Source organism: Scomber scombrus, chromosome 6, assembly GCF_963691925.1.
Source record: "Scomber scombrus chromosome 6, fScoSco1.1, whole genome shotgun sequence".
Classification (NCBI taxonomy): domain Eukaryota; kingdom Metazoa; phylum Chordata; class Actinopteri; order Scombriformes; family Scombridae; genus Scomber; species Scomber scombrus.
The window spans coordinates 1,935,735-1,948,173 of NC_084975.1; the positions used below are offsets into that span (position 1 = coordinate 1,935,735).

Below are 12,439 nucleotides of genomic sequence, written 5' to 3' on the forward strand. Positions count from 1 at the left end.
TGTTTTGAAACCAGAGGCTGCTTTTAATATCCTCATCTTCTACTGTACGTTGGTTTCTTCTAACCACGACCGTGAACTTTCCTCAAACCTTAATGAAATTGCTTCAGTTTCCCAAACCAAACCGTAGCCAAAGAGAAGCAAAAAACAGTCATGGTTTTTGGTTCAGTTGTGGAAGACACTTAGAATAACATATCGGATGGACGTCTGCACTTCCTCGCAGTGATTACATTTAGCTGTATTTTATACTGTGGCTTGTAAAGCTTGTTTATCCCACAAACTGTGAACGTTACACCAGTGATGTGAACAGGGGCGCAGTCTAATTCATGCAGAATTAAAGACGCCCGGTTCTTGATATCCAAATCTATTCGGTGCTGGCTGCTGATATAAGACAGGACTGTGTGTAAATGATACATGATGGATGTTGGTGAGCTTAAATTACAACTTTACAAATCATATTGTGGTGGTTTAGAGGAAATAATTTGTCTTCCCTGACTTCCAGACAGCGACTGGTTCCAGTATGGCATGAAACAGACGTTTGGTTGAAAGGACGACTCGTAATATTAGCGTAGTTATATGTTAGTGTTGGAATGATACCATGTTGTGTTAGCATTAGTCTCAGTAGACAGTTGAGACTGAAGGGGAATTTATTCATTAGTTTTTAAGCTATCCTGTCATGAAATAAGGTATTTTTGACCTGTTGGTGGCGCCAGATGAACATTCAGAGGATCAGCAAAGTCATTGGGATTCATCCTAATGCATTTCATGGAAATCCATCCAATAGTTGATAAGATATTTCGGTCCGGACTACAGTGTTGGATCTTTATCCCCAACGGAGTCAACAGAGCCACTCGTGTTTGGCTAAAAATAGAGATTTAGTCCTTTGAAAGCATTAACACCGCCTGGGTTACGAAGTTCAGTTCCATGAAATTTCCTGGAATTAACATGATGTCTTAAGATAGAATTAACATGACAACCATTCATGAAATGTGAGACAGGTTTCAGCGGGAAAGAGACATCACAGTGTGAAGTGAAGAGTTCAAGAAGTTTTCCCCTTTTCACTGATTCTATATTGTTATGGAGGAGAGGAAGGTGTGTGTGTGTGTGTGTGTGTGTGTGTGTGTGTGTTTGTGTGTGTGTGTGTGTGTGTGTGTGTGTGTGTGTGTGTGCTGGGATGTGAGATTTAAAGCACAAGTGATTTAATATGTATATGAACAGTGTTAGAAACAGATTAGATTTTTTACTACCTGATAGCAGAAAAGCTGTTAAAGTGTCTCAAATAGCAGTTAACCCTCCTGTTGTCCTCGAGTCAAGGAAGGAAGGGAGGAAGGATGGAAGGGAGGAAGAAGGAAGGAAAGGAGGGAGGAAGGAAGGAAGAAGGGAGGAAGGATGGTAGGGAGTAAGAAGGAAGGAAAGGAGGAAGTAGGAAGGAAAGGAGGAAGGGAGGAAGGAAGGAGGAAGGAAAGGAGGGAGGAAGGAAGAAGGGAAGGAAGGAAGGAAAGGAGGGAGGAAAGGAAAGAAGGAAGGGAGGACGGATGAAAGAAGGAAGGAAGGAGGGAGGGAGAAAGGAAGGAAGGGAGGAAGATGGGGGGGGGAAAGAAAGAGAGAAGGGAGGAAGTAAGGAAAAGAAGGAAGGAAAGAAGGAACAGTCAAAACAGATGGGGTCAATTTGACCCGGGAGGACGACACGAAGGTTAAAATATCAGTTTCAGTGTAAATTTATTATGTTTTCCTTTAAAACATCTACAGGCTTGTTAGCGTTTGTCCTGAGGGTGGCACCAGAGGAAAGATCAAGTTGTTTATATACATTAATTTATTTCTCATTTCATTTCATTCATGCCCAAAGTGTCTACAAAGCTCACAGTGAGAGTCACATCTGTTTTTAGGATATTTGTATAGTATGAATTGATGCTTGATTGATAAGAGCACCAAAAGAATTAGACTTTTTGGCATAAAAAAGCCCAAAAGGGGGGCATATGTTATATTGTGAGTCCTTTAGAGTTGTAACTGACACACATACAGTACCAGTCAAAAGTTTGGACACACTTTCTCATTGATTTGAATGGGAAAGTGTGTCCAAACTTTTGACTGATACTGTACAGTTGACATCTAACAAAGAGAGTTTTACTAATAGGTTTTGGTTTCTGATCTCACAGCAAAGTGTCTGATCCTTCACTTAAAGATTAAACAAGAATATGACTAAAATGTGTTCTATCGCACAGCAAATATAATTTTAATCTGGTGTTTTTCTTTTTTTTTTCCTATCAGATAATCTCGGGATCCTGCAGCTACCATGGCCGCCGATGAGTATGAGATTATTATATCTTCATAAATCAACATTGTTTTTGTCTGTTAGTTTGTTAGATAGCAGAATGCCTCATATATTTGATCAGGTTTCATGCATTTAACCGACATGTACATTTATCCCTCCTGTTGTCCTCGAGTCAAGGAAGGAAGGAAGGAAGGGAGGAAGAAGGAAGGGAGGGAGGGAGGATGGAAGGGAGGAGGGGAGGAAGAAGGAAGGAAAGGAGGGAGGGAGGAAGGAAGGAAGGATGGGAGGAAGGAAGAAGGAAGGGAGAGAGGGAGGAAGGAAGAAGGAAGGGAGGAAGGAAGGAGGGAAGGAAGGGGGGAAGGTAGGAAGGAAAGGAGGGAAGAAGGAAGGGAGGAAAGGAAAGAAGGAAGGAAGGTAGGAGGAAGGAAGGAGGGAAGGAAGGAAAGGAGTGAGGAAGGAAGGGAGGAAAGGAAAGAAGGAAGGAAGGAAGGTAGGGAGGAAGGAAAAGAGGAAGGAAGAAGGAATGAAAGGAGGGAGGGAGGAAGGGAGGAAAGGAAAGGAGGAAGGAGGGAGGGAGGACAGATCGAAGGAAGATAGGGAGGAAAGAAGGAACAGTCAAAACAGACGGGGTCAATTTGACCCGGGAGGACGACGGGAAGATTAAACAGTTTTAGAGGATCTTCTGTTCAGCTCTTCTGTTTTACTAGTATTTGAAAAAGAAAACCTGCTGACATGATCAAATTGATATATATGGCATTAAAGTGTGTAAAGTGTGATGGGCATCTTTAATTTTAACAATTAAAGAAAAAAATGTACTCTTAATATGCTGCAGTCAAATCATTTATTACAAATCATTGCATTCTTGCCTGCAGGAAAAGGCTGTCTGCGAGGCGTAAGCACACTCTGAAGGTAAGACATGAATACATATGAATGTTTCTATAAAAAGAAACTGTTTGTATATTAAAAAAATAGTTAAATTTGTGTAATGTGATGTGTCATCCCTCAGAGTTGTATGCTGGTGGTTGCTAATACTCTTCTGGAAGCTGAAGCAAACGTGAAGACCGGGGAGAGAGAGAAGTTCCTGGAAGACAAATGTCCTCCGCTGGAGCTGCCGTACTCCAAGGAGGAGCTTTTGGTGAGACAGAACCGGACAGACTGTCCCGGGTTTCTCTCTCCTTTCTCCCTCTGTTCCTTTCTTCCTCTCCCTCTCCTCCTCTCTCTCTCAACCCCAACCGGTCCAGGCAGACGGTCGCCCACCTAGAGCCCGGTTCTGCTGGAGGTTTCTTCCTTCTTCCTGTTAAAGGGAAGTTTTTCCTTGTTGGTGTCACCAAGTGCTTCTCATGAGGGAATGTTGGGTCTCTTTAAATTCATTAAGAGTACAGTCTAGACCTGCTCTATTGGTGCTTTTCCACTACACAGTTCCAGCACGACTCGACTCGACTCTACTCTGTTCTTTTTGCGTCTCCATCAGGGATAGTACCTGGTACCTGGCTATGACAACCCTGCCCACATGGAGGAGGAACTATAGTAATGGAAAAGGTTCCTGGTACCAAACCGAGTAGAGCCGAGTAGAGCTAGAACTGTATAGTGGAAAAGCGCCATATGTGATTTAGCACTATATATGTCACATGTTAAATGTGATTTTAAGAAAAATCAACTCTACAGTACTTTTCATGGACAAGAGTTACATGTATTTAAAGCTATTTACTCCAGAAAACCACATATACTCTTGTCATATTTGAAATATTACCAAATAAGAGGATTGCCAGGAAGTACTTTTGTCGAGTTTTGTCTCTTTTGTGAGTTCTGCTGAACTCTAAAATGCTGTTTTCTTTCTTCAGGAACTTTGCAAGAAGCTTCACGAGCAGCTTGACATCAGTGAAGAGGAGAGATACAGCATAGAGTTCAAACTAAACCTGGTTCTCAATGAGGTGAGACATTCTTCTTTAGGCCTGTTTACTCTACTTATTATTATTATTACAAAGTGTTCTGAAAACAAATATTTAATTATACTAATGATCTTATCGCTGGTCTTTCATGACTCATAATTCGACCATAATAAAAGTCTATCATTGTTCTCTCTGTCTGAATCCTCCTAAAGGTCAGAGACCTCAACATAAAGATTGTGGACCTGAGAGGAAAGTTCAAGAGACCCAGGCTGAAGAAAGTGCGTATGTCTGCTGATGCTATGCTGAAGGCTCTGCTGGGCTCCAAGCACACAGTCAACATGGACCTGAGAGCCAACCTGAAGCAGGTCAAGAAGGAGGTGAAAGAAGAGGTGAGTCTTCTGTCTCAATATGACCTTAACCTTCGTGTCGTCCTCCCGGGTCAAATGGACCCCATCTCTTTTGAATGTTCCTTCTTTCCTTCCTCTTTCTTTAATTTTTCCTTCGATCTTCCCCTCCTTCCCTCTTTCTTTGCTCCCTCCTCTTCCATACTTCTTTCCTCACTTCCTACTTTCCTTCCTTCTTCCTCCCTTCCATCCTTCCTTCTTTTCTCCTTTCCTTCCTTCTTCCTCCCTTCCTCCTTTCCTTCTTTCTTCCTCCCTCCCTCCTTTCCTTCCTTCCTTCTTCCTCCCTTGACTCGAGGACAACAGGAGGGTTAAAGTGATACTGATACCAACTGAGTACTTCATTAGATTCCCATCATGTGAACAGATGCATTAAAATGCCGCCACTCCATTTTTACACAAAACATCATATTTCCATTCGCTTGTGTTGATTGGCTGTGAGTCCATATCAGACAGTCCGATTTGAAGAAGAAGTTTTACTGAACTAAAATAAATGTTGTCTGTGTTCGCAGGACAAGCAGCTTCGCGATGTGGGCGACTGGCGTAAGAACATTGAAGACAAGTCTGATAGGAAGAAGATGTTCGATAGTTAAATGTCGGTCTGTCGTTGGGCTTAGGAGTGATTTTCAGGACAGAAATCTCGGGTCTAATGTCTTTGTAACTGAAGAGTTTTATTCCAAAAAAATGCTGCATATCCACCTTTAAACTTTGACTTTTTAATGAACAGATAAGACATAAGAGCTGTGGTGAATACCTTGAATACTTTATCAACCAAAAGGTGAAAGTGTGGAGAAAGATTGTAGTACAGTAAGTAACACATGGCCTTAATCTCCTCAATTGGTTCACTGAATCTTAACATCTATTAACTATGTTTGCCGTAAAGCCTTGATGTCACCTGCTGATTAGTTTAAGCTGTTTTAAAGTAACAATAATAAAGTATTTTTATCCAGACTATGAGCTGAGTTACGTGATTTTTTAACTATCCAAATAAAGGCGATCTGTAATGTGAGCTGAGGTAGATGAGGAAAGGTTTGGGTAGTTTTTGGGATATCTCACATTGGGATAAAACTCTTCAGTTGAATCTAAGCTGCCTTCTACTACTTCAGCCTGTATTGACACTGTGCTGTGATGTATTTGTGCTGTATGTACTGATATCAGTTAGTGCATGAGTGGTCAAATCAAACCTGCTTTTTTGGTTATTTTAAGGCTGATTTATACTTCTGTATCCAAATATCACTGTGTCTGCAACCTTCACTAATGTATGTGTATGTGAATCTGAATCTATTCTTTGGGAATACACTGATGTAGACATACAGTTTCACCAATTTAACATTAGCCTGGCAAGCTAACGGTCAGTATTGTTCAGTTTTTTAGAGCCTAAACTGTCACATTACTATCAGCAGCGACTCTCTGCAGAAGTATAATTCAGCCTGAAGTCAGTAAACATCATCCTGTCATCTTTTCTTAACTGTTCAAACACAGAATGTGATGTAATTTTCTCGTCTTCTTGCTGTCACATTAAATACGAAAGCTCCATGTTCATCTTGCTCACAGTCTTGTCGACTTTGTGAACACTGATTTTTCAGAAGATGTCAAATTTTAGATTGTCTTTTGGTGCTTTTCCACTACACAGTTCCAGCACGACTCAACTCGACTCTTCTCGGGTTTTTTTGTGTCTCCATCAGGGATAGTACCTGGTACCTGCTACTTCTTTAATATCTGCTCTGCCGAGGTTCCAAGCGAGCCGAGCCGATACTAAATGTGACGTCAACAGACTGCCGGCCGCTGATTGGTCAGAGAGTCACTGGAAGAGTCATGAGCCGTCCCACACAAGAATCAAACCCGGCATTTTTAAATACCAACAGGATGGACAGAGGGAAGGAAGGAAGAAAAGAAGGAAGGAAAAGAAGACAGGAAGGACAGGGAAGGAAGGAAGGAAGGAAGAGAAGACAAGAAGGAAACTGGGCCGACGTCCCACACGAGAATTAAACCCGGCATTTTTAAACATCAACAACAGCGTTACAGCGATTCGTTTCTCTTGCTTTGTGTGAGACAGAAAGCCTCATACAGCAGCAAGTACACCATCGCCTCCATGTCCTCCATTGTTTATGTGTTTTGTATCGCGTATAAAATGAAGTCACAGCAGTTTCGCGGAGCCGTGCTATGACAACCCCGCCCACGTTGAGGAGGAACTTTTTTGTAATGGAAAAGGTCGTTCCTGGAAACGTGTCAAGCCGAGTCGAGCCAAGTAGTGCTGGAACTGTGTAGTGGAAAAGCGCCATTTGTTCAGTGAAAGAGCAACTCTGCACTTTTGTTAGTTTTGGTCCTTTCTCAGTATTTGCCAGGGATAAACGTTCAGGATGCAGTTACCCCGATTTAAAAAACGGATGAACTCGCAATGCATCGTTTCTAACATCTCTGCACCAGTAAAATCACATTATATATATATTAGTAGAGGCTCTATGTCTTTATTATTTCGAAATGTAATTCTTAATTTGTGACCAATAATTTCATATTTAGATTAATTCCTTCTCTCTAAATTATTTCTCTTGTGTGTTTCAGGTAGCTGTTTCAGTCATGGAGCATTTAAACTATAGCTTAGTACAAAAAAACTTGAGAAAAGACCCATTTATAAAAGGCCCAAGTAGTTTTTTATAGATGTCGAAAAGAAACAGTATAGAAGAGATGCTGATTGAGTTGCAGTATAAGAAACGCATGTCAAGTAAAAATGACACTAGCATTGTGTTGAGTCAAATCGTGTTGAATCAAACTGCACTGTAAATAAGGCTGAATCATGTATTGCATTGGCGGTTGCTTCATATATATCTTTAATGTATTGCATCGATGTTCGTCTCCATCGGCCTCAATGATGGAGACGAACATCCGGAGTATTTAGGGACATAAACAGACAGATGAGCAGACATTAGCGTTATATAACTATATATATATATGGCGTTACATAACGGTATTTATGCTGAAATTGTAATCAGGCATTTTATGATGAAGATTGAGATGGAGACACAATTCAGGTTACACAATTTAATCCAATGCTGATTTTAGATTTGTTTTAAAGGTTAACACACTTTAGATAACACTCACTGCTTACAGAAGATAGCATGAACAACAGACTTAGCTAAATCAAATTAATGATTTAAGTGCCAGTCCTTACACAATCTTCCCTCATGTAAGAAAAACTAAACTCAGATTGACTTTTGTAGTAATTCATACAATTATTTTGTTGGTTATTTAGTTGATTTCTTTTCCCAGTCGGACCCAAACAAGGTGAGTTGTTAACGTTCATTATTTGCAGACTTTCAAAATCACACTTTTCACAATAGTCACAGAATTTTCTTTGTTTTTTCTTGCAGATATGCTTAAAATGTTACCTGGTGTACTTTGCTGCAAAAGGTAGGTTTATTTACTTTTTCTGTCCAATGTTTTTTTGACTGAATGAAGCTACAGGGGGTTAGACAGCAGAGCCTGGGTTCACATCCTGAGTCCTGCATGGTTAGACAATAAAAGCACATTGGTTTCATAGTTTCCATCAACATGTTATGTCTTGTGCTTTACATGTGAACTCATTCTACTTTTATAAACACCAGTTTATGTATGGGAAATGGCTACAGCTTGTGATATACACTTACCGAGCCCTTTATTAGGAACACCTGTGAAATCTAATGCAATCCAATATAACAGCTCTGCCATTAACCCTCCTGTTGTCCTCGAGTCAAGGAAGGGAGGAAGAAGGAATGAAAGGAGGGAGGAAGGAAGGGAGGAAAGAAAAGAAGGAAGGGAGGAAGGAAGGGAGGGAGGAAGGAAAGGAAGGGAGGGAGGGAGGAAGAAGGAAGGAAAGGAGGGAAGGAGGAAGGAAAGAAGGAAGGAAAGGAGGGAGGGAGGAAGGAGGGAGGGAGGAAGGAAGGAAGGAAGGAAGAAGGAAGGCAGGAAAGAAAAGAAGGAAGGACGGAGGAAAGAAGGAAAGAGGGAGGGAGGGAGAAAGGAAAAGAGGAAGGAAGGAAGGAAATAAGGAAAGAAGGAAGGAAAGGAAGGAGGGAAGGAAAGAAGGAGGGAGGAAAAAGAGGAAGGAAAGAAAGAGAGAAGTAGGGAGGGAGGAAGGACAGACGGAAGGGAGGAAAGAAGGAACAGTCAAAACAGACGGGTCAATTTGACCCGGGAGGATGACAGAAAGGTTAATTCAAATTTTTTGAAGATTATACATTTCGTTTAAGGTGAATATTCTACTTTATGTTTGTTATTGAGGTCATAGTTGGGTGGTTGAGTGCATTATATTTAAAAGTGTTCCTAATATATTGCCCTCTCATGCTTAGACCAACACCAACACAGATTGCACAGGAGTTCCTAATAAAGTGCTTGGTGAGTGTATGCCGAGTAAATTTGATTTACATTGGACAATTTTCACATAGAGCACATCTACTCCCCTTTAAAGGGAAGAAATTATGCCTGTAGTTGGGTGGCCCTGTCTTGGACCAGTTGGGTTGTTATGGCCAATCTTCGCTGAAGGATACGAAACATCTGTTGGATTATCAGATATTCCGTCCAGAGGCTTGTGTTTCCTGATCTCAACCGTACAATGTTACAGAACTTGCAACGTTAATCCCGATCACGTCAGAGTCTAATCATCACCAGCAGTAAAATATGACACTGTTTTAGGGCACTTGGTTTAATATTGTCGATGGGACGCCTGGTTTCTTTGTTGGCATCATTCTACATCACGTCTGTCTGACAGTTATCACTCGACAGGCTCAACAATGTCTTGTGTTTTTGGAATCTCATTCCTTGGAATTACCAAAGGTTATATTGGACCTCTGCTGATGGCTGTATCATATCCTCAGATAACAGCTGCCTCTTCACTTAGACTCACACCAGCCAGAATTAGAAATAAGAGAACCGAGCAGGTGGGTCATCTGGACGGAGGAGAGCCTCAACAGTTGATGGAGTACTTTTAAAATTTGCTTACTTGTCTCCTTTGCCAGAGTTGAATTAGAAGCCACTTTTATACTTGCTTATGCCTTATAACTATGGAGCTAGAGTTAAACAGCTTGCCTGTTAATAAGTTAAAAATACATCTACAAACACATCTAAAACGTACAAATTGAGAAGTTAATGAGTCCTTTAAAGACTAGACAAAGTCACATTACAGCACATAGTTAACTGCATGTTTCTGTTACAACCAAACACTCCTGCAGCTGATTTCACTGATTAGTTCCTCCTCTCTGAATCAAAGTTGTTAATTAGTGAAATCAGCTGCTCTCAATGTCATGTCTTTCAGCACCTCTGAATTAAAACAAGACTCTGCAACAGGCACTGGTGTTAAAGTGTTACATTACAGTTATTGGGTGACACATTTAATTACAATTGAAGATGAGAAATACTTGTCGCTGTGTTGTGTGTGACCCTCACAAACATGTCTTTAACAGGGCTGATGGCACCGAGGCAGTTTGGATACTGCTTGACTGCGATGCATTTAATATTCTGCAACTAAAGATCTGTTGAAATACAATATCTGAATTTGAGTTGCATGTGCATGCTTTTACACTAAATGAAATAAACACTTAAGCTCAGGAATAAACTGCACATTGCACTAACTACTGTGTATCCCGTTGCAGCTTTCAGGCTTGGCAGCTCTGACGTGACGAAGGCTCGAAAGGAGAAAGGAACGCGGTTAATGAGGAGGTGAGTCTCGTCTGCTGAAGGTGGAAAAAGACTCTGACAGCTCCTGCTGACTGAAGTTTCAGTCCAATCTGAATGTCATTATCGGACGCTGGTGTCATTCACAGTTACAGCTTCTATCCATTGTTTACATGATGTTTTCTCACATTTTGCTTAACCTTCCTGTCGTCCTCCCGGGTCAAATTGACCCTGTCTGTTTTGAATGTTCCTTCTTTCCTCCCTTCCTTCCTTCCGTCTGTCTGTCCTTCCTCCCTTCCTTCCTTCCTTCCGTCTGTCCTTCCTCCCTCCCTCCTTCTCTCTTTCTTTCCTTCCTCTTTCTTTCCTTCCTCCATCCCCCTTTTCTTCCATCTTTCTGTCCTTCCTTCCTCTGTCCTTCTTTCCTTCCTTCCTCCCTCCCTCCTACCTTCCTTCTTTCATCTGTCCTTTCTTCCTTCCTTTCCTTCCTCCCTTCCTTCTTCCCTCCTTTCCTTCCTCCCTCCTTCTCCCTCCTTTCCTTCCTTCTTCCTCCCTTCTTTACTTGACTCAAGGACAGCAGGAGGGTTAACATGATTTGGTTTGGGGATCAACCAGCAAACAACAAGAACAGAATAAGAAATATAAAAATCTAAAGTATAAAGACAGCAGCAGTCAGAGTGGCTGATATTGTCAGAAGTTTTAAGTCTTCAGCTGCAGTTCCTCGAATTTCCACTAGATGGTGCTCCAAACTCCTAAAACTATACATTATCTAGGCGATACCTTAGTTTTAATGTCCAACCTATTTACATGCATGCTCTCCAGTACACCACCACCACCACTACCCACAACAACCATCTGAAACTAAAACCTGAACCTGGATATGGAGGCTGCTCTGCAAGTGAATGGGTAAGTACAGTAGCATCAACTTGGAACATTTGGGTAGAAACAAACCAATTCTTTTGTCAAATTTAAAATCTTTGCATAATGAGTTATTGAAATGTTGACACTGAGGAAGAGTTTTGTCTGATGAACACATTTTCAAATATTTGCTATTTTGAAATACTGAGTATTTTCATATTGAGACCTTAGTGACAAGCAGTAATCCCAACCTTAAACCCTCCTTACGGGTGACAACACATGATGCATTCTCTTCCAGACTACAAACACAACCAGATGGTGGAGGGATCTGAGCAAACTACTATTTCTGTCAGGAGTGTGAATCAAATATAAACACATACATACTGTTGTAAACAAACACATATCGTTGCGCATGCTTTCACATAGTGAGGAAAGGGCGCACACTTCAGTCACGTTTTCAAACTCGAACCTACTCAAACATTCCTGAGGCTCGAGTTGTGTGTCCACCGTCTTGGTAGAAAAAACACCCGCTGGTCTCTTTGACAGAACCATGAACTTGACCCCAAGCATCAACCTCGAATGCTACATTCCCAGCATGACTCAAACTCCATCATCTCTGCTGTCTGCACCTCACACAGGCCTATCAGCACCTGTAACGCCTTTAGTCCCATAGTTTGACCAGCTAAATGATTACAGCTCCACTGACGCCTTCACTGGTTAATAAGTATGAGGGGATCACTGCTGAGGAGTTAACTAGAAGATCAATAACACCAGGGCTTTTATGAATGTAATGATAGGGTACAGTGGCGGCTGGTGACAAAAGTGTTTGGGGGGGCGCAGTTTGATGCCGTTTCAAACAAGCCGTAGCATCACTTCATACCGCAGCAAAAAAATAAAAATAAGACAGGAAAAAACAATCTAAAATAACATAACACACTATAATGTCCCCTGGTTTGTCCCAGTATGATATCTCTGACCCACAGAGAGAGGAATAAAAAAATATAATTAGACATGATAAAATTCACTCACATCACCTAAAGATACCAGCAGTTAAAGCAGAGTTACCAATAAGGTAATATGCTTAAAAAGAGACACCCCCTATATTTTAGTTATTGTGTCTTCAGTCCTGATTTCACTGTAATCTGTTAGTTGTTGTAATACCTAAACATGACAATAGATGGCGCATTAAGCACTATACACTGGTGTGATTATTCATAATTTATTTAACTTATTTTAATAATGAAATGTACCCCAAATCAACTGTAATAGTCAAAATTATTTCCATCATTTCTTATCCTGCATTTATGCATTTTAGTTTTTTACACTTCATAGTTATGTCTTTTATAAAGTATTTTTTAACACTTTACAATATTAATAAG

At 40.9% G+C, this 12,439-nt stretch overlaps 1 protein-coding gene across 1 annotated transcript; it reads left to right on the forward strand.

Annotated features, from left to right (window-relative positions):
* The first annotated feature begins 2,278 nt into the window (after positions 1-2,278).
* LOC133981622 (troponin I, fast skeletal muscle-like) lies at positions 2,279-5,152 on the forward strand. Its single transcript, XM_062420407.1, has 6 exons — positions 2,279-2,304; positions 3,142-3,178; positions 3,276-3,404; positions 4,111-4,200; positions 4,371-4,547; positions 5,072-5,152. Exons 1-6 carry the CDS (start codon positions 2,291-2,293, stop codon positions 5,150-5,152), a joined length of 528 nt encoding a protein of 175 aa, XP_062276391.1. The 5' UTR covers positions 2,279-2,290.
* Positions 5,153-12,439: the final 7,287 nt, after the last annotated feature.

Bases quoted from the DNA above. Each gene is read 5' to 3' on its own strand.
- LOC133981622 (XM_062420407.1), top strand. The intron at 3,405-4,110 runs GTGAGACAGAAC...TTCTTTCTTCAG, and splicing joins ACTCCAAGGAGGAGCTTTTG to GAACTTTGCAAGAAGCTTCA. The intron at 4,548-5,071 runs GTGAGTCTTCTG...CTGTGTTCGCAG, and splicing joins AGAAGGAGGTGAAAGAAGAG to GACAAGCAGCTTCGCGATGT.